The sequence below is a fragment of the Cynocephalus volans genome, chromosome 13, assembly GCF_027409185.1.
Source record: "Cynocephalus volans isolate mCynVol1 chromosome 13, mCynVol1.pri, whole genome shotgun sequence".
Taxonomy (NCBI): Eukaryota; Metazoa; Chordata; class Mammalia; order Dermoptera; family Cynocephalidae; genus Cynocephalus; species Cynocephalus volans.
The window spans coordinates 80312195-80335020 of record NC_084472.1 but is presented as its reverse complement, the minus strand read 5'-3'; the positions used below and the strand labels follow the sequence as shown (position 1 = coordinate 80335020).

The 22826-nt window shown below is 35.6% G+C and overlaps 1 protein-coding gene across 2 annotated transcripts in view; it reads left to right on the top strand.

Moving 5' to 3' along the window:
- Window positions 1–22826, top strand: part of GLRA3 (glycine receptor alpha 3) — a 160231-nt gene that overhangs the window by 117457 nt on the left and 19948 nt on the right. For both annotated transcript variants that reach the window (XM_063077170.1, XM_063077171.1), the window contains exons 6-7: window positions 7153–7290; window positions 11713–11927. In XM_063077170.1, the coding sequence (XP_062933240.1) occupies window positions 7153–7290; window positions 11713–11927 (353 nt within the window). The remainder of the gene's footprint in view (window positions 1–7152; window positions 7291–11712; window positions 11928–22826) is intronic.

Sequence of the window (22826 nt, the reverse complement as noted above, 5' to 3'; positions counted from 1 at the left end):
ATGTCCTTTTATAAATGCCTCCTTTTCCTTCCTCCCTCTCCCTCCTCCCCACCATCAACATCATATCTGTTCACATGTCTTAACATAATCAAGGAGTTTTTGTGATCGTTGTGTCTTCTTCCCTTCCCACCCCCATTCATTTGTTTATTTACTTACTTATTATTATTAGATCCCACAAATAAGTGAGAACATGTGGTATTTCTCTTTCTGTGCTTGGCTTATTTCACTTAATATAATTTTATCTAAGTCCATCCATGGTGCTACAAAAGATAGTATTTCTTTTTGCTTTTTATAGAAGAGTAGTATTCCATTTTGTAGATGTACCACATTTTCCTTATCCACTCATCTGATGATGGGCAATTAGGTGGGCTCCAACTCTTGGCTATTGTAAATAGTGCTGCAATAAACATGGGTGTTCAGATATCTCTTCAACATGATGATTTCCATTCCTCTGGGTAGATACCCAGCAGTGGAATATCTGGGTCATATGGTAGATCTATCTGTAGTTGTTTGAGGAATCTCCATACTATTGTCCATAAGGGCTGCACCATTTTACAGTTCCACCAACAGCGTAGGAGAGTTCCTTTTTCTCCACAACCTCACCAGCATCTATCATTCTCAGTCTTTTGGATATTAGCCATCCTAACTAGAGTGAGATTATATCTCAAAGTGGTTTTGCTTTGCATTTCCTGAATACTGGGTGATGTTGAGCATAAATTGAGTATAGAAGGAAAGTATCTCAGCCCAGTTAAAACCATATATGACAAAATCACTGCCGATATCATCCTGAATGGAGAAAAATTGAAAGCCTTTCCCTTAAGAACAGGAACAAGACAAGGATGCCCACTCACCACTCCTATTCAACATAGTGTTGGAAGGACTAGCCAGAGTAATCAGGGAAGAGAAGGAAATAAAGGGCATCCAAATTGGAAAAGATGAAGTCAAACTGACCATGTTTGCAGATGACATGATCCTATATATAGAAAAGCCTAAAGATTCTACAAATAAACTCATAAAGTTAATAAATGATTTCAGCAAAGTTGCAGGATACAAAATCAATGCACAAAAATCAGTAGCATTTCTATATTCTAACAATGAACTGGCAGAGAAGGAAATCAAGAAAGCTATCCCATTTACAACAGCCACCAAAAAATAAAATACCTGGGAATAAATTTAACCAAGAATGTGACAAATCTCTATGATGAGAACTACAAACCACTGTTGAGAGAAATTAAAGAGGACACAAGAAGATGGAAAGATATCCCATGTTTTTGGATTGGAAGAATTACCATTGTGAAAATGTCTGTACTACCTAAAGTGATCCACAGATTCAATGCAATCACTATCAAAACTCCAATGACATTTTTCTCAGAATTGGAAAAAACATTCCTAACATTCATATGGAAGAACTGAAGACCACACATAGCTAAAGCAATCCTAAGCAAAAAAATATAAAGCTGGAGGCATAACACTACCTGACTTTAAACTACACTACAAAGCTATAGTAACCAAAACAGCATGGTATTGGCATAAAAAACAGACACATGGACCAATGGAACAGAATAGAGAATCCAGAAATCAACCCATGCACCTACAGCCACCTGATCTTTGACAAAGGCTCCAAGACCACACACTGGGGAGGAGACTGCCTCTTTGGTAAGTGGCCCAGGGAATAATTGGACATTCACATGTAGCAGAATGAAACTAGACCTGTACCTCTCACCATATACCAAAATTAACTCAAAATAGATTAAAGAATTAAATATCCTGAAACAATAAAACTCCTTAAAGAAAACATAGGGGAAACACTCCAGGAAGTAGGATTGGGGACAGCTTCTATGAATATGACCCCAAAAGCACAGGCAACCAAAGGAAAAATAAACAAATGGAATTATATCAAACTAAAAAGCCTTTTCACTGCAAAAAAAAAAGAAAAAAAAAAGAAAAAGAAAGAAAAAAACAATCAACAGAACAAAAAGACATCCAACAGAGTAGGAGAAAATATTTGCAAAATATACATCAGACAAAGGATTAGTAACCAGAATATACAAGAAACTCAAACAACTTAAGGGTAAAAAAACAAATAACCCAATTAATAAATGGGCAAAGGAACTGAATAGACATTTCTCAAAGGAAGATATATGAATGGTCAACAGACATTTATGACTTTTTAACATAATGCTTTGGACATTTTAAAATACTAGTTTTGTGAGCTAATCTTATCTTCCAAATAATTAACAAATTTCATTGTACAATATCAAAAAATCAGTTTTGTTAATGTCACCATTGAAATCATCAAAAAATTGTTATGTATTAAGAGGGTATCAAGTTCATGGGGTGAAAACAATTTCTCCAAAATTGTAATTTTGACTTAAAAATTCAAAATATATCATTAACAGCAAATACTGTCAGTTGTTTCCCTTGACATGTTAAGTTCAGTTCCTTCATCTTTGAGAAAATGATCTGCCAAATACCTAAGCATAATAACCACAGGTTACCAGCTATTTTCATCAAGTAAAAATGGTATTGCACAAAAAATCAGCTAGCTCAGCTTGCAATTCAATGACACAAGTGCTTTTCCTTGAAAGACTCATCATATTAGAGTACGCAGCTGAGTACTTTATATGGACTTCCCATTTTGACATACAGAATATTAAATAGATATTTACTTAAAAGCCAAAAATTGATAAAAATAATCATTGTTATTGTTTTATCAAGGATAAAAGGCATTCTTACACAAAACTGCCATTGTTACTGCGAGATATTTACTGTTTCATGAAGGGTCAAGGCATTCTTAAATAAAAGTGGCATCGTTTTTCCTAAGACATATGACAGTGAAAGAATACAGTAACTTCCAGCACAGTTTGATGTCACTGCCTTTATTTGTTCTAAAGCACCAGAAGTTTTACCCACCATTGTTTTTTCAGCATCAGGGCAAATGTTGACACAATAAAAGAAGTAAATACCATCTTATTATGAAAGTGGTTTTGACTCTGTGAGTCCCAAAAAAATATCCCGCTAGAGTATTATTTCTAAAGCAAAATTTTTGTTATGTCACTGCCCTGCACAAATGATTCCAATTGTTCATCATGGCCCACAGGTAGTTTTCAAAATAAAACTTTTTAACCTGAAATATAAACATTACGTAATTTTACATTAATTTGTCTGTTCATTTCATATGCTCCTTCATAAAAACTGGCTCTAGACAAATGAAGCTATTACTATTTCTGTTATAAACCTTGGGAGTTTGCAGTTTCTTTCAAATAAGTTTGCTATTTCTTTTGCCTGAAGTGCCTTACCTTCTCTTGCATTCTTTAAATGTCGGTCCTGCCTTGCCTGTAAGGTCCAACTCAAACGAGGCCTAAGTAGATATCTCAGAGTCCCTCGTACTTCTCCCATGCCACTTATTCTCTACCTGCCAATAACACCTCACATTCCCTGAAGCCTAGCATAGGATTGAGGCTCAATAAATACTTTTTAAAGGAACGAGTATTTGGTTGCATTGAGCCATTCACTTACACATTTCACTGCAGCTACCATATAAGGTCATTGGTTGCAGTTGGGGTTAATGTCTTTGTTCCCTGAATAAATTATTTTCTGTTGTGAAGCTTATTACAGTACAAGGCCATTCACCTCACAACCTTGATTTCAATAGCCAGTCTGCTCTCTTTAACGTTCTCAGACATGTAAAGACCTGCCAACCTACAATCGCAATTTGTAATGATGGGCATGCTGCCAGTATGGATCTGACCTTCACATCTTGGGCACAAGGGGTGACAAGCAGCCTTGTATCCCATGAATATTCATAACCAATAAAAAAAAAGCACTTTGAACTCTGTAGAAGAGTATTGTTTTTTTTTTAAAGTTATGTTTGGGGATTTATTGAGGCAATACTACCATTTAGTTATTTTCCTTAAGCACCCAGTAAGTTACTCAGAATAAAGAAATTGCCCATGGCCATCTCATTACATTTCTTCTGGTTTCAAACTTAAGTATTTTATGGACTACAGTTAAGTAGCCTAATTTGATTATGAAATGCTCATACCTAAATCACCAAGTGCGGATGATTACTTAACTCAAAAGCAAGCTACATATACTGCCTATAAACTGGATTAGAGAATAAATAAAGCTTGTCTTTCAGGGAATTTCCCAGAGCTAGTTTCTTTTCACAGAAGACCTTGAAGAAAAACTTAGATCTTTTAGAAAAATTTAAATTTAAAATTTAAAATGAGGTTTCAGTTTTTCTACTTAGCTATCTAAATTGGGACAAAAATCTTATATTTTGTGTTCAGTGATTATAGGTATGAAAGAAGATGCATATCTTATCTGGCAGCAAATAAAAATTGGTGCCTATTTTACTATCTTTAGATCACTGAGAAGTGTACATTTATTTTCTCTCTAGACAAAATGGCATTTCTAATGGACATATTCAAGGACTTAAGAATAAAAGTGAAAGCCTTCTATTATTACCAATTAAATCATTACTAATTGCAGGGTTCAGTGAAATGTATTCTGGAGTAAGCAAGTCGAGCACTATGTCTTTGCTGTGCTAAATCCAACAGTCTAGAGGACAGTCCTACAGGTTCTCATATCTGTTCTGGAACCAAAATTCAGATGCACCCTCTCCCCTTTCAGTCTGGATGACTTTACAAGCTCTACCAAATAGTGCTTGCTCTATAATAAGCCATCACACTGATGGTACTTTTACTAAAAACTTTGGCAGCAGAATCCGATAGTTAAAGAGGTCTTCTGATCACTGGTGATTTTGCTACCCCCACTCGCATTGCCCATAGAGTGGATGCTGCTAGGTCTGCCCAAGGGTCAAGTGAGCGTGGTAGGGCCTCTGGCTCCAGTCATCATTACTACAGCTAAATCAGATTCACGTCTCTCTGGAAGACTCTTTCCAGGTATTGAGGAGAGTGGAGGGTGACCAGTGCCCTTCCCTACCCATTGTTCTGTCCACTCTAACCTGTTTCACACCAGTTGTTTCTGATCACTCACACAGCCTCTTCTCTACAGTGCAAGCTTCTTTCCAGGAGAATTTGTTTGGGACAATTTCTCTTCTGTGCTGCCTCATAGACCTAGAGCTTCTTCTTTCTTCGTCTGACCCTTTGGCTTAGTTCAGAACAACTGCTTCCTGTGTCTTTTAACCTCCAAGGTAGTTGCGCATCAAAGAATTCATCCATCACAGTAACAGTAATCCTGCCCCAAGGGTTCCATTTATTTTTGACTCCTCCTCTGCTGTAGCCTTCAAGTGTGCATTTTAGTAGCTTCTCACTCATAATAAAGAAAAAGATAAAATTATGTTTTTCTTAGATACTTCCCATATAAAAATATATTCTAGTTCACTAAAAACTGCTGACTAATTACAAAGTCCCTTAGTTAATTCTATTCTGAATTCACTTTTATTATGTGCTAGAGTTTCCTCCTTCACAAACTATTCCACGTAGATTTTCTTTGTACTCTTATTTCCCCTGAAGAGTGGACATTTCTGTTTAAAATATAATTTTGTCCATTTGGGGATGTGGGACATAGAAACAGATATCATAAACTAAAATAGTTAATAATAATTTTTTTTTTTTTAATTTTATTTTGTCGATATACATTGTGGCTGATTATTGCTCCCCATCACCAAAACCTCCCTCCCTTCTCCCTCGCCCCCTCCCCCCCAACAATGTCCTTTCTGTTTGCTTGTTGTATCAACTTCAAAAAATTGTGGTTGTTATATCTTCTTCCCCCCCCCCCCCCCGGTTTGTGTGTTTGTGTGTGTGTGTGTGTGAATTTATATATTAATTTTTAGCTCCCTCCAATAAGTGAGAACATGTGGTATTTCTCTTTCTGTGCCTGACTTGTTTCACTTAATATAATTCTCTCAAGGTCCATCCATGTTGTTGCAAATGGCAGTATTTCATTCGTTTTTATAGCTGAGTAGTATTCCATTGTGTAGATGTACCACATTTTCCGTATCCACTCATCTGATGATGGGCATTTGGGCAGGTTCCAACTCTTGGCTATTGTAAAGAGTGCTGCGATGAACATTGGGGAACAGGTATACCTTCGACTTGATGATTTCCATTCCTCTGGGTATATTCCCAACAGTGGGATGGCTGGGTCGTATGGTAGATCTATTTGCAATTGTTTAAGGAACCTCCATACCATTTTCCATAGAGGCTGCACCATTTTGCAGTCCCACCAACAATGTATGAGAGTTCCTTTTTCTCCGCAGCCTCGCCAGCATTTATCGTTCATAGTCTTTTGGATTTTAGCCATCCTAACTGGGGTTAGATGGTATCTCAATGTGGTTTTGATTTGCATTTCCCGGATGCTGAGTGATGTTGAGCATTTTTTCATATGTCTGTTGGCCATTTGGATATCTTCCTTAGAGAAATGCCTACTTAGCTCTTTTGCCCATTTTTTGATTGGGTTGCTTGTTTTCTTCTTGTAAAGTTGTTTGAGTTCCTTATATATTCTGGATATTAATCCTTTGTCAGATGTATATTTTGCAAATATTTTCTCCCACTCTGTTGGTTGTCTTTTAACTCTTTTAATTGTTTCTTTTGCTGTGCAGAAGCTTTTTAGTTTGATATAATCCCATTTGTTTATTTTTCCTTTGGTTGCCCGTGCTTTTGGGGTCGTATTCATGAAGTTAATAGTTAATAATTAAATCAAAAATTCATAAATAGTTAATAATTAAATCAAAAAAGGCATCAGGTGTAATAATTCCCTCCACAGATGTTATAGTTTAAGTCATTTTCTAACTAGTGATAATTTCAGTTTTTATTAAGAGTCCTGAATCATTTGAGAAAGGGTGAGTAGAAACCTAATGGGGTGGAACCAAAATGAAAATTGCTGAATTAATCCAGTAGCTCTCTATCCCAAGGAAAGAGTAAAAATGCATGTCCCTTGAAGTTTTTATAAGCCATGTTATACTTTTTATGAGCCTACTTCATTTTCTTACATTATTTGGTGAGTTTTCCACAAGAATAGACTTCAGTAGACTTTTGTGAAATGGAATTGGGGAATATATCACTCAATCAGTAAAGTTAAGATGACACTGGTCTTCTCATTCAATGTGACTGTACAAGTATTTTTTATTTCTTTTCTCTGAATGCCCTTTTTAAGCTATTAATATTTTTATTTTGTTTTCCCTAGTTGGGTACACAATGAATGATCTCATTTTTGAGTGGCAAGATGAGGCACCTGTACAAGTGGCAGAAGGACTCACTTTGCCCCAGTTTCTGTTGAAAGAAGAAAAAGATTTACGATACTGCACTAAACATTACAATACAGGTAGGGGTTGAGTATTCATTTTAACAGTTATGATGTGGATTTATAATATCCAGATGCTTATTAATTATAATGCTAAGTTAACTCTTTTAACTATTTGTGGCCCAATGTATTCAATAGTCATAGAGCAGAAAATGGATGCATTTGAAACTTATGGATGCTTTGACTCATTGCATACTGTTACATAATTGGTTTGTATGAGACCAAAGAAACCCTTGGTGTCCAGTTATGTTTAAATATTTTTTTTCTAAAAATCCCATGCTGACATCATAATGATGATTCCAAAATGTTTCTTTAATTTCTACGTGAGCAATAAAGTGTATTTTTTTAAACACTTCTTGGGCAGTAGACACTGTATCTGCTATCAAAATAACAGAAATTACTTTTTAAAAAAGCCTCCATTTGCCTAAACTTTCCCTTTGCCATAGTTTCATGCATTTTGAGGTGTTTTTATCTAAGCTCCTACTACTCACACTGACACAGGAACCTTTTGCCTTTGAGGATAGATATCAGATATACTCATCAACACTAAAGATTGAGAGGCTCAATTTGATATTTGTACATTCATGAAATCTGTTCACTTCTCTCAATTGGCATGGGCTATTCCCATAATACCTATTTTAACTGTAAAACCTATTCCTATGAATTCTATTAAAATGTCCATAATTGAGGCATCACTCCATTATGGCAAGTGCACAGCCTCCCGTGGGCATTAGCTTCTGCTCGTATCATTTTATTATGGTAACTATGATTCATCTGCAGTTCAGCATTTTCCAGAACTGTGATCTGACCTTTCTCTGTACAAAGTCCCTAGCCTCTCTTATATCCTAAACACATTCACAATATCAGATAATAAAAAAAAAAAAAGCCACTGCCACTTTCTTAACTCAGAGATGAAGCTGATATCTAATGTATCAGGGAGTTTAAGGCTAACATCTCAACACAAAGATAAAGTGCAGGCAAGTCAATAGCACTGTCCTCAGTCAGCTGTCTGGGGGAAGTTGTATTAATAAACTCCTTTTACAGAAATCTAAAAAGCATCTAGAGTTCAGTTAGGGAGGTATATTAGTTTCCTACAGCTGCCATAACAAATTATCACAAACTTGGTGGCTTAAAACAACAGAACTGTATTCTCTCACAGTTCTGGAGGCCAGAAGTCCACAATCAAGTTGTCAGCAGAGCCCTGCTCTCTCTCTCATTGCCCTAGGGAAGGATCCTTCCCTGCCTCTCCCTGGCTTCCTATCTCTGGCCATCTTTGGTGTTACTCAGCTTGTAGGTGCATCACTTCAATCTCTGCCTCCATAGTCACATGGCCTTCTCCCTGGGTGTCTGGGCTCTGTGTCCAAATTTCCCTCTTCTTATAAGGACACCAGTAATATTGAATACAGGGCCCACTCTAATCCAGTATAACCTCATTTTAACTTGATTACCTCTGAAAATGCCTTACTTCCAAACAAAGTCACATTCACAGTTTCCTAGTGGACATATATTTTAGGGAGATATCTTTCAACCCAGAACAAGAGGTGAAATTGTAAAAATAAACTAGGGGTGGATTTTTGATAGGTCTCGAGACCCTTTCTTAGAGTAAAGCAAGTTTGCATGCTTCCGCTGAGTTATCCACAAAGCTATTACAGCTTAGAGGAAAAGACCTTACATTTATGAATGCCTACTATAAGCAATGAATTGGACAGGTGTTTTCTCAGGTGATGTTATAGAGATCTCTCAACTTTGCAGTCCAGGAGATTAAACACAATAACCTGTCCAAGATTGCATACAGCATAAAAGCATCTGGTAGTGTCCTCTATCAGGTATGTGCTTAATTTGTTACAGACTCCAAGCTCCATTTTATACTTACTCCTATGATGCACATGAAACCTCTGTTATTTTCCAACAATAAGCTCAAATACTATATAGTTCCCCTATGTTACTTATGCAAATGCAAAAAACAAACAAACAAACAAACAAAAACACTAGGTTACATAAGAACCACACTCGTAAATACCTTTTCCTCCTAAAAAATAAAATAGACTGAAGTTAAAAATGTTTTCACTCACAATGAACTACACAAACTTAGAAGTTTGTTCAGTTTTGTTTTCATTATCCAAAAGTAATTACAGTATTTGTTATGCACTACAAGGTCCTACAATCTGTCTCCTGCTGATCTCTCCAAAATCTTCTGCTACCTTCCTTTCCCATACTCGGTAATCTCTTGCCACAATGGCTTCCTTGCTCAAATTCCCCAAACGCATTCCTTCCTTGGGGCCTTTGTACTTGCTCTTCCTTCTGCACGTAAGGTTTTTCCTCAAATTGTTCTAAGCCTAACATTCTTATATCCCTTAGGACTTCTCAAATGCCAACTTCCAAAATGTCCTATGTAACAAGCATATGTTAAACATCTAAATCCCCCTCTGTTTCCTGCTCTCACTGTCTAAATTTATATCATTCAGTTTAACGTTTACTTATATATTGTATGTATCCCTCATTGCCATAAGTTGGTATTAGATTTAGACTATTTATATCTATATTTCTGGGGTCTGCTTCAATGCATAGGTGATGGATTTTTTTAATCCAACTTCTTCATTTTTCTCTTTAGAACCACATGCACACAAGATAAATATATATAAAGGCAATAGTGTGTATGTGTATATGGATACCTTTATTTTCCTCCCCAGCAATATTTATAAAACACTTTTTTAATAAAAACATGAGAACTTTTTTTTTTTTGAGAATTGCATGCAACTTAAAGCACTTATACAAAGTATCCAGTTAGTCAGTAATTGTTACTCGTCATGAGGTTACTTAGGGGTTATTTAACAGTGATATAATGAAAATGTTTCAGTTATTCTTGCTCCATTTCATTTCATTATTTTTAACGTATATTTTTAAATCTATATTTAATAGAGCTTTAAAAACTAAAGTATTTTTTATCTATTTCAGGAATTTTTAGGCATTCTGTGCATATTTGATAAATTGGTAAAAGAGTCATGTATGGCTTTCATGTATGTTTCTGATTATTGGATACTTAAGAGTGGAATCCAACCTTTCCAGAGTTTATGAACCTTTGTTGAGACTTAAGCCCTGGAATCCCATCCATCCTTCATCCAGAGGGAGTGCCCCTGCATCATTCGTGCAATCTCTTGTGGTCCAGGTCACATTGCTAGAAGCTCTGCACTGAACCCTATCTAGCAATATGCTAGCAATTTTCTGGATGTGCTCTTTGACATCTTTCTTTCATGGCTGGGTCACAGAATATTACTTAAAAAGCAGAATGTTAACTCTCTGACCTCATCCTTCTCAAAATAATTAGAATGAAGAGAGAATAAAACCAAGAATTTAGTGATTTAGAAGAATAATATTTTTTTAAGGTGAGATAACATAGAGCAGTAGAGATAATAAAGTAGGAAGTAGAATTCGGGGATAAGCAGAAATGTCAACTTACTATTTAATTAAAACATAATCTACTCGTCTATTGGTTACTTACCATAATAGTGGTAAATAATAGAGACACAAAGGCATAAATATATAGAACAAATGTACCTCATTGGTTTTCAGTGTTTTTAAGTTATGTTCAAAGTTACTAATAGGAAATGACACGCATTTTGTTTTGTTCACATTATTATTTAAGTAACCAATAATCTTCAATTGCACTTATCCCTTAGCACTTTTTATTTATTTATTTTTAATCGACACATATTGATTGTACATATTTATGGAGTACGGAGTTACATTTCAGTACATGTATACAATGTGTGATGATCAAACCAGAGTAATTTGCATATTCACTACAAAAATTTATCATTTCTTTGTGATGAGAGATTTGAGGCCCTGTCTTCTAGTCATGTGAGAACATGCAATAAATTACTGTTAATTATAGATGCAAGCTCTATGGTAGACCACTAGAACTTATTTTTTCTATCCAGCTGCAGTTTTGTATCCATTAACCAGCCTCTTCCTTCCCAGTCCCCTTACCAGCCTCTGGTAAACACTGAAGACTTCTGGAACTAAGAGAACCTGGATCTAAATATTTAAAATCACCAGAAATAGTGAACAAGGGAAAAAAAATCTTTATGTAATAAATGTACCTTTCTTCTGTCTACCTCAGAAGCAACTGCTATAATATGTTAAATAATAGATCTTTGAGTAATTTGACAAGTATGATGAAGTGCTGTTCAAATGTGAACTAATAAGATTACATTTTATTTCCTGAAAGAGCATACTCTCTTATTATGTTGCTTCTAGGTGTTCACAGAAAAACAAGAAAAATATTTTTCAAAAACAAATTTGAATATGTGATTTAGGGTCCATTTTCATTGCAATGATAAATTTTATGATAAAAAAATTATTACAAAAATGCAATTGTGATATTTGATGCTATAATGAAGACCTATTTTTACTCATTGCGACATTTATTTTACAACCAACTAGGAAAGTTTACATGTATTGAAGTGCGATTCCATCTTGAACGACAAATGGGATACTATCTGATCCAGATGTACATCCCCAGTCTCCTGATTGTTATTCTATCCTGGGTTTCATTCTGGATCAATATGGATGCTGCTCCAGCCAGGGTAGCTTTGGGAATAACCACTGTGCTAACTATGACCACACAGAGCTCAGGATCACGAGCTTCCTTACCAAAGGTAAGTGCACTGAATGAACACTCACACATTTGCACATATACTCATAAAGATATCGTTGTCAGCTTTTGATGGATCTTTTTCAGTAGCATTCATTATTCATTACTGACTTTTAAAGTAATATATAACCAGAGAAGGAAACTTATAAAACACAGATAATAAATGAAAGAAAAAATTCAACAAACCACTTTTATCTTCTATTCACATTTTGTGCTATGATCCCCAATTATTTTAAATGTCAACAATACTCTTATACAGTATGGAGTTCTCTGTACTATAGGTTTTGAAACATTTAGAAACATAGTACACATTTATTTAAAATGAATCTACATGGTAATTTTAAATGGTGGCACAGTACTCCATTGTATGGGTATGCCATAATTTACTTACGCCCTCTTAAGACTGACACCATAATGAACATTTACATAATAAATGTTATACACATGTATATTTACGTTTGGGGGGGTAAATGTGTGTATGTATGTATACATATATACATATATATCTATATATAGACACAGATATATATATATATAAATATATACATAAAGCTCTACACACATATTTTGTATTATTTTCTTAGTATACATTCTTAGAACTGGAATTGCTGCATTGAGAGCTGTATGCATTGATATGTATTGCCAAATTTACCTCCAGAAAAACATTATAGCAATTACACTCCCACAAGTATTGTATCAGAGTGCCCATAGTGCTGTACTCTGGGCCAAATATGGTTATTATTTTTGTGGTTTTTTTCCCCTGTTTCTTTTAAGTAGCCATAGGTCAATAGGAAGGTAAATTTAATTCCATGATTTTGTCCATGCTGAGCTACTAGAATTAAAATAAAACTGTTCCCTCTGTGCAGACTGTAAAGGACCCCATATATCGTTTTATAAGATATGCTGAAATAAAGTATAGGAAGCTCTTTTCATCCATTTAGCTACATAGAAATAGAAAATTACTTTCTTATCCTAAAATGACTTCTAAGAAGGTTTTTATCATCTGAATTAAGTAATCATCTAAAGCTTCCAGCAAGCTTCACTATTATTTTCATTGAAATGATGTACTTCAATGTAATAAAAATATATTAATTTTTCTTGTGCATTTGATGCTATCTACTTACCATACCAAGTAAATTATAAATCTACTGTCATGGCTCCCTTAGCCTTTTTTATGAATTGCATTCTATGATTCAATTTATTAGATTGAAATGCCTAAATAAATAAAAGTTGGCCACAGGCTACATTAGCATTAAAAACATTACTTACTATATGAAAAACTTGATATTTAACAATGCTCATTCTGCCTAAGATTTAATGGTTGTCTTTCAAAATAGCATCTATTTTTATTGACACTTAATTGCATTTTCAAAATGGTCCACATCAACTAGAGTTTTATAAAATATTACCCATGTGAAATTATAGATTTGCTTATAAGCTTAAACTAATAAGTCTCAATGCTTATGTATATATGTATAAATGTCTCAAGGCCTCTGGGTAATAGTGAAGACTCCATAGTCAATTTGCAAAGGAAATTTCCGGTTTACTCATTGATCTCCATAAGCTAAACAGAAATGAAAGCCCATTTGTTCCATCAAAATTGTAAACTAGAAAGAAGAAAGCAAAATAGTCCATTTTAGGAATCTATAGCTTCCATGAGGCACAGCAGAAAGGCATTTAGATACAGAGAGTAAGGTAGAATTGGGGGAGTGTGAAGGTGGGAACAGAAGAAGCAGAAATAAAGAAATCAACAGATTGAAAAGATTAAATGAAGACATGAGTTTAAAAAAACAGGAAAGGACAGTCTGGAACATCTTCATACTTTTTAAAATAAATAGAGATTTTTTAAAAGGCAATAATTTCACTAACATCTCAGGAAAGGAATAGATTTCAACCACAAGTTAAATTATACACATACAGATATACAAAGCCTCTCCATCTCTTTGAACATGGAGATGACGACCAATAGAAATGTAATGACAGGTTTAACTGTGACCCACAAAAAGAATTGATTGGCAAAGTGATATCTTAAGAGAAGATGACCTTATCATCTTACATTTTGTGATAGTTAAGGATTGGAGGTTGAGCATGTTTATATACATTAAAATTTAGAAAAGCAGACTTTGAAGACCCAGGACACACAGCAAGAATTAGTTTATTGGATGAGACAATTCAAATGCCTAGAAAATCTCTTGAAAAATACAATTTTGATTCTGTGATTTTGGGGTTGCTAAAAAGGCAGGAGGTGAGGGCTCACATTTGCAGTTAGGAACAAATGTCCCAAACTGTGTACCTTAGCATCTTCTGTTGCCAACCTTGCAAGAGTCCTCAGATGCCTGAAAGTCTTGCCTCTGAAAAAATCCACCATCTTTCTACTGAAAAATTCTAGAAAGTAGGAAAACAAAATCAAATTCAGAAAAACAACAGATTATCAAACATATGTGGAAGAAACAATAAATGTTTTATTCATCATAATGTTTAGTGTTTTGTCCATGTTCTATGCCAATACTCATACATCTCCTGTAAGATAAGAAGAGCTTTAAAGAAACAATCAACAGAGCAAAAAGACAACCTATAGAATGGGAGAAAATAATATTTGAAAACTATGCATCTGACATGGGATTAATATCCAGAATATACAAGGAACTAAACAACTTTACAGTAAAAAAAACAAGTAACCTGATTTAAAAATGGGCAAAGGAGCTGAATAGGCATTTATCAAAGGAACGTATAAATATAGCCAACAGAGACATGAAGAAATTATCAAAATCACTAATCTTTGGGGAAATGCAAATCAAAACCACATTGAGATATCATCTCACCCCAGTTAGACTGGCTGTTATCAAAAAGACAGAGAATAACAAATGCTGGCGAGGATGTGGAGAAAGGGGACCCATCTACATTGTTGGTGGGACTGAAAATTAGTGCAGCTGTTATGGAAAACAGTATGGAGTTTCCTCAGACAACTACAGATAGAACTACCATACAATCCAGCAATCCCACTGCTGAGTATACACCCAAAGGAATGGAAATCGTCACGTCAAATTGATAATTGCATCCCTATGTTTATCACAGCTCTATTTATAATAGCCAAGAGTCGGAACCAACCTAAATGTCCATTGACAGACAACTGGATAAAGGAAAATGTGTAATATATATACAGTGGAATACTACTCTGCCATTAAAAAAAAAAATGAAATTATGCCATTGACAGCAACATGATTGAATTTAGAGAAAATCATGTTAAGTGAAATAAGCCAGGCACAGAAAGAGAAATACTGCATGACCTCACTCAGAAGTGGGAGCTGAAAAAATAAACAAATAAATAAAAAAAGAAAGATAAAACAATTACATTTATTCATTGAACTTTCAAAAGGAGAGAACAGAACTGAGATTACCAGAGGGAAAGGGGAAGTAGGAGGGGGGATTAGCTAGAAATAAGTAAAGGTCCACAAACAATGATTACATTGTGTAATGTTAATATACTAATTATCTAATTATCCTGATTTGAGCATCACATATTGCACAGAAATGTTGATATTTAACACTATACCCCACAGATACGTACAATCGATTGTTTCAATTAAAAAAAAAGAGCTAGGAAATTGCTCAAGAAAACTGAAAGAAGAAAACCTAAAAGAATATACTTTAGCTAGTTCCTTGAGAAATACAGAGCTGAGATCCCTCTCTGATATTTCCTATTGCATGGCCTCTACAGTGTCATGATAAATTAAGCATGTAATAGCCCAAAACAAGAAGACCCCTGTGATTCATTCCTTGGAACTCAGAGCTATGTTGCATCTCTGCAGTGTCAGCATCAGGTGGCCAGGAAAGGGTTACATATACATTCTATTGCCAGCAAATTTTCAACATTAGGAGCACTTTCTTACTCTGAGTGCTTGGTGTAGCGTGAGTGACAAAAACTGGCAGTGATCATTGGGTCATATTATGGAAGACTTTATAGTCTTTGACAACAATTAGGTTTATTTTGGGTGCAGTGGTAGGCCACTGAAGAATTTTGACAAAGCGAGTGATCACTCTGACTTCTGTATGAAGATCAGATAGAAGGGATAGAAGTGGAGACAGGGAAACTACCAAGCAAGCTACCGTAGTTCACAGAAAGTGAGGGTCTGGTGAGACTGGTAGTAGCAGAGGTGGGGAATAGTGGATGGATATAGAAAGCAGTAGATATTTTTTAAGAAAATGTATTTGGAGGTGAAACAGACAGGATTTGCTTATGAATTAGACACTGAAGATTCAGGGAAAAGCAGGAGTCGAGGGTGGCATTTGGGTAAGTATGGTGACAGTACTGATGGGGAAGGCTGGGGGAGAGGATAAACCAGGGTTCTTTCCAAAACATGTTAACTTGGAGATATTTATAAAACAAACACATGTAACTGTCAAAAACCGTGTACTTTCAAAGTTATGAAAAGGCTCACCCAGGCCTCAGACTCTAGGGCGTAAACTGCGAGTGGATAGGGAAGCAGACCGGAAGTGAGTTTGCTACTACTGAAAGAAAGCCGAGAGAGAGAGGGAAAGAAGATGCATTTGTGGTTGGCCCTCTTCCTTTGGTGGAAAGTGGGCCTAGATCTTAGACTTCTCTCTCCTTTCCTCCCCCAGGGCCATCTCTACCCATACACAGAATAGTTTAGACAGTTTGGTTTAAAGCACTACCCACTCATCCCCAAACTTCTCTCCCAAAGTCATTGAGTTGCCAACATTTTGTGATCTTTTTTTTAATGTGTAAAAGCTATCCTCCTTAGGAGAATTATGTTTCAGTCAGGAGTGAAAGGGGATCGTGACAATCACTCAATTACTTTTCAGTATAAGTTTGATTTATACTAATACCCAATTAACATCTTGGCACTGAGGGAATTATATTTTTGGTTTAGTATGGGTAGGAATAGATAAAATTGGTAGAAGAGACAAAATATTATTTTATTTTGGAAATGCTGGATTCTAGAAAAAAATCCACTTTAAGGAACCCTGGAGAAATCTTGGCTATACAGCAATATTACGTATACCTTATCCTTTCTTGTCTGATCTAAACTATCAGTTGATTCCTATTAGAGACCTACCCTCTTCTTTTTCTTCATCTTGTTTCATAGGAACCAGCTAAGGACAAGCTCTGGTACATGTTTTCTGTTTCATACTATCTTCAGATGTACACAAGTATCACCAAGCACACACTAGGTTAGTCTTTTCAAAAATGAGCCACAAACCTATTAACAGAGACCTTCGAACACATCATGTTAAACAGACTGTACACACTGGACACATCCACACACTCGGATATAAACTTGGCAGGGGTGGGGAAATCTCTATATCCCAAGGTCATCCAAACTTTAGCTCTTATCATAATATGACATTTTTGTCTGTAGGGGCTGTTTCAGTCCAGTTTCATTGCAATTATTCTGCATAACAAATAATCCCCAAATCTTCCTGGCTTACAACATTTATTCTTGCTCACAGGCCTGTGAGTCACCTGTGCCTCTTCTGGGCTCGCCTGAGATTAGCTGAGTTAGGGTGGATTTGGATCTAGACTGTGGGTTCAGGTCAGCTCATTGTGTCTCCTCATTTTGGGACTGCAGGTGTCAGTAATGAATTCTTTCCATGGGAGAGTGCAGCAACAAGGCGAGCAGAAACATGCAAGGCTTTTGCTCAGATTGGCACACGGTCCCTTCTGATCTCACTCCATAAATTATACCAAGTCTCATGGCCAAACCCAACATTAATGGGGTGGGAGAGCATATTCCACCCTCAAGGAAGACTTGGAGAGGAAGGGAAGAAATAAAATAGAGTTGGGGGACCGCATAGTAATCAGGCTTTTGTATTACTATAACAATTAATAGCTATTATTGTCATTCATCTTTTGGCTTCACCACTTAGATATAATATTCTAATATTTACTCAAAATATACTTAACTAATATCACTTTAATCAAGCTCAGTACAAATATGATAAAAGTGGATTCTTTTTAATTTATTATTGTGACAAAATATTAAGTAAATTTAACTATGACAAAGTATTCAATGTGAGCAATATATCTAATTTTTAAAAATTTTTATAAATTAATAATGTGGTTCCACATACACTCACGTAGGAAAAAGAGAAAAAAAGCACAGATAATGAAAGAATCATTTATTCACAGCCTTTTTGTTAAAAATTATGAAATATAATGCATATGTATACCATCCAATTTTATTACTGTTTTGTAAACAGATAATTCTAAACATGGGTGGGCCTCATGATAAGAACAGAAAATGATGGATATCTCTGTTTCTACATTTCATTTTAGAAAACTATTAGATCCCATTAAGCTAAAAATCATCAATTATCATGAATTTTCTCTGTACTTAGAATAGGGACAGAGCTGCTAGCAGCATAAATTCTTAAATCTGATGAAACAATTAGGAAAAAGTATATCACAAAGTGAATCACAAAGTTTACAATTTTTAAAAAATGGCACAACATAATAGCTTTGGCATCAAACTAAATTTGAAAACAAAAGATGTACATACAATTTTAAGAGTGTTTTATCTAAAGACTGTCTTAAACTCCTTTTACTGCTTTCATATATATCCTAGAATTATACTGTGAATCCCTAAAAGATAAAAATGGATCTAAAACTACCTCCTTTGCCAGTGGAAGAAAGAACTTTCTCAAAATCAGTGTTAAAAAGCTCCTTACAGGCTTTAACTGTCTTCATGATTCCAGTTTGGAGCTATAAACGAGGCTCTTAGACTCCAGGGAAAAAGAGAATAGGAAGGTATGTGATTACAATAAAGATGATGTTATAGAAATACAAAACCTCCCATACAAAAATTCAGAGGACAGAGAGGTCACACGTACTCATGTAAGTTAACCTTAACTGAATAAGTCGAAAAAGATAAAGATTAAGAAATGCCAGTAACTCTAACAGCATGCACCTAAAGAGCATTTCCAGGGACATTTAGATTTATTTTACACTTTAAGTGTTAAACATAAAAAAAAAGAATCACATTCTATAGAAGAAATGATGGCAAAACTCTAGTAACTGAAGTGGGAGTCAAAGATAACTAAAATCCTTTAGCCTTTTTCATTGTACTTTCTTTGCCCAGTGACTGGAAGAATTGGTCAAGTTTCTCTCTTAAGAAGTAATGCATCTCTGATGTTATATGATTCTCCATTGCATTTTATCTCTTGAAAATAAATATTGTGTTGGAAGCGTCATTCATTTACTAGGGGTTATGACTGTCATAATCAGGATGAACATGACATCAGTAGAACTGTTGTGAGTTACCCGCCAAGATGATACACGTCAGACTGTCAAAGCTCACAGTAGCCTGTGCTGTGTGATTTACTGCCCCATGCCTAGTGCTCCAAGAAAACTGTCCTCTAGTTAGCTCCTTTTCTATTTTCAATATCAGCTTCATTCCACTTCAACGCCTGTTTTTAAAACATTGTTTATTCTTTTCCTTTGTTCTGATTCCTTTCTCTATGGCTTTCAGTCTTAAATAAAATGCTTTTGAGATTAACAGTCTTTTTTCCTGTTACAAAACATAAAATTCTTAGACAGGTTTTTGCGCTAGGGAGAAATGTAGGATTAACTGTACTACAATTTGGATTTACAAAATGAAAGAGTGAACAGCCAATGAGATCTGAATTAGAAACCTCTGAAAACAAGGCATAGCACAAGCAGAGAAATTTTCAGAGTGTCTCAGAGAAAAAGCATTTATCTGTATGCTTGTGTCACTTGTCCATTCCACAGCCAGAATTAGTCATCACGTTTACTTGACATTTCTGAGGAACTGGGGAAATCTACCAGGATCGGTCATCATTAAAGGGAAAACAAATTGCTCTATTCAAAGGGCTATTTTAGCTAATCAAAAGTATGCACTATGATGTTTTGTTATACCTCTTTCTCAAATAAAATGCAAATTTGGACTGGAAAAAAAATCGACAAAATATTCGCACTTAAGTGGTCCCTGGAAATTTACCTTCTAGAGTGCCTACATGTAAGTTTAGATGAAATTTTGTTATTCAAACTCCAGTGCTGGTTTAATCAAATTTTTTATCTTTAAATTAAGCTATGCTGTTTGTAAATGCATTTAAAATTGTATTTCTAGAAACCATTGATTAGTAGTAGTCTGGTTTATAATTTAGTAAGTCACATCTAACATATTTTTACCCATTAATATATTGTTATCTATGAACTGTAGTATATTAATGTATTGGTCTTGGGACAGTCTTCTTGAATACCTCTGTGTGGACTTAGGTAAAGGCATGTATCTTGTCAGGCCTCTCATCCACAGCATGCAGTGCTGCATTTGTATCACTCACCCAATGTAGTTGTCAAGGAATATTACCTAAAATTGCTGCTATTCCATAATCTCATCAAGAGTTAACTTATTTATGAAGGATTGCCTGAAATATATGAAACCCATCTATTCCTCTGGATCAGAGAGCACAAAATCAAATGGCTTCAGGGGTCAGATGCACAAATAAATGAACCAAGTGGTCTGGTGTAATTAATGGGGGGAGGAGGGATGAGCACTATGGTTAACTGGTGAGGTGCATTCGTGCTTAGGAGCACATTCTTCCCCTTCTGGGAGACATTGTGCAGTCTAAACACACTCATTCCCATGCCTGAATTTGGCTTGAAGCCTTCCTGTCTTTACTTTCTGCCTCTAGATCATTGAGTATCTGTCTTGGATTAAGTTAGTGCTTCAGAGCACTACCTGGACGCTATGTTTTGTATCCCCTTACAACCGATCTTACTGCATTTGCACTTGACACTAGAGTTTTAGGAAATTTTTAGCTGAAGATTAAGGAATATGTCTTATTCATTGTCATACCCTACTTAATCAATAGCCTCTTTCTATACCGTAATGAGTTTTGCTGTTTAACAAAGCTGCTTTTATTACTTAGTCAAGGTATGGCAGATAGTGATCAAATCATAATCCACACTTCTCAATCCTGTGCTTAATGGGCTTCCTTGGTTTTGTTTCAGAAGTACAAATAGTAGAAATCTCCCCACCTACCTCCTGCTGGAGTCTTCGTAGTGCTCTGTGCCACACAGGGTGGCTTCTCTACCCTTCCAGGCATGTGGTAGGGATGCATCTGCTAGTTCTCTTAGGTCGGGGTTGACCATGAGAGTTCTGGCTAATGATTTAGAGCAGAAGTGAATGACCTGTGCCACTTCTAGCCCGGAACACTGATTACTAAATGTAAGACCCACCAGTGCTCTGGTTTTCCTCTACTGCTGTGTCTGTCACAAGTGAGAGTGACACTGACAACCCACTCAGAATCACCATTCAACTCAAAGTGGACATGTAGTAAGACAGAAAAACAAAACCCTTGTTGTTTCGAGCCACTGAAATTCTGGGTTTCTTAACTGTAGTATATCCTAACTAGAATCCTCTTTATGATCACCCCCTCACAGCGCTGGAAGGATAGATTTAAAGAAAGCCGTGTTTAGGCAAGCTGCCCCAACATGACCACTTCCCTGGATGAGGTGGCTTGATTCCCTCCTTAATAACCAGGGTGACTGATAGTGATAAAACCCTAAAATATATATATTTTTTTCCTATTTGGGATATAAGAAGGAGGCTTTCTCTATTTTCTAATGATAATTGTAAAGTAGAAAGCGTGCATAATGATCAAGAAAAAAAAAACCGATAACATGACTAAGAAGTCAACAGAACATATGATGCTTCTGTTTCTTTCCTTAAACTATAAAACATATTTTTTTTTAGGATAAAAAGGCCAAGCCCTTGCAGTGACCTAGCTCTGGGTGCTCAGTAATAATTTATCAGATTGATCTCTTCCTAGATCATTAATGGCAAGGAGGCAATGGTGTACTGACTCCTGGATCACAAAAAAAAATTGCTATATTTCATATTGTTGGGGGACTTTCATTGTATTTCAAAGGATAAAATGTTTCTTTGAACTTAATAGTTTAGCTCCTCCCGAGCAACTATTTCGTTTTTTACCTGGTAAATACAGTAACCATGTCTCCTTTCTTACATTTTCTGCTTTGAAGTTGATTATCAGATTTTAGGGTCAAAACTAGCAACTATGGAGGACCTTACAGTATTTTGTGTTTTGTATACTGACTTTACTCTGAACTATCGGTTAAAGAGGCTGGAATCTTAAGATACAGAGAGGAATTCCAACTTACAAGGTCCACAGTTGTTAATTTGTAGTGGTAGCTTAAATAGAAGGAGCCTCATATCTAGATGATATGGAATAGTAGTTATAAGTTTATGGGCTCTGAAGCCAGATTAGTTAAATTCATATGTTAGCTTTTGCAGCTTGGTAGCTATGTGACCAGGAGCAAGTTACGTCACTGCACCTCAGTTTCCTCATCTTGAAAACGGGGATAGTTGTCTCTGTGGTCATGAAGACAAAAAGTGTTAATATGTGGACACTATTAAGAACATTTCCTGGCATGTTGGTTGTGATAATTATTTCTCTAATATTAAATAGACAATGATTACATCAGTCCACATGCTTCAATCGATTCAATATTAACTGAGAGCCTTTAGTATCATAAGCAGTGTTCTAGGAACTCAAAACATAAAAATGCATAAGACCCGGCCCTTGTTTTAGCTCATGGGATATGATAGTATAAAAGGAGAAAAATAAATGGATAATATCAGTAGAGTGGGACAAAGTTAATTATAGGATGAGTTATTTGGTATTTGCTATCAATACATATTTTATTAAAATATTAGTACAGACATTTCACCTTCAAATCCTCATAGACATGTCAATTTTTGCATTCCTCTAACTCAAGTTCTTGGAAAATAGAAAGCACTTAGGGACAGTGGGATAGAGGAATTAACGGAGGGTGGGACATTCAAGTGGTACTATCCAGCAGTCACCTTATAGGAATTGCCCACAAATAAATATCACAGTT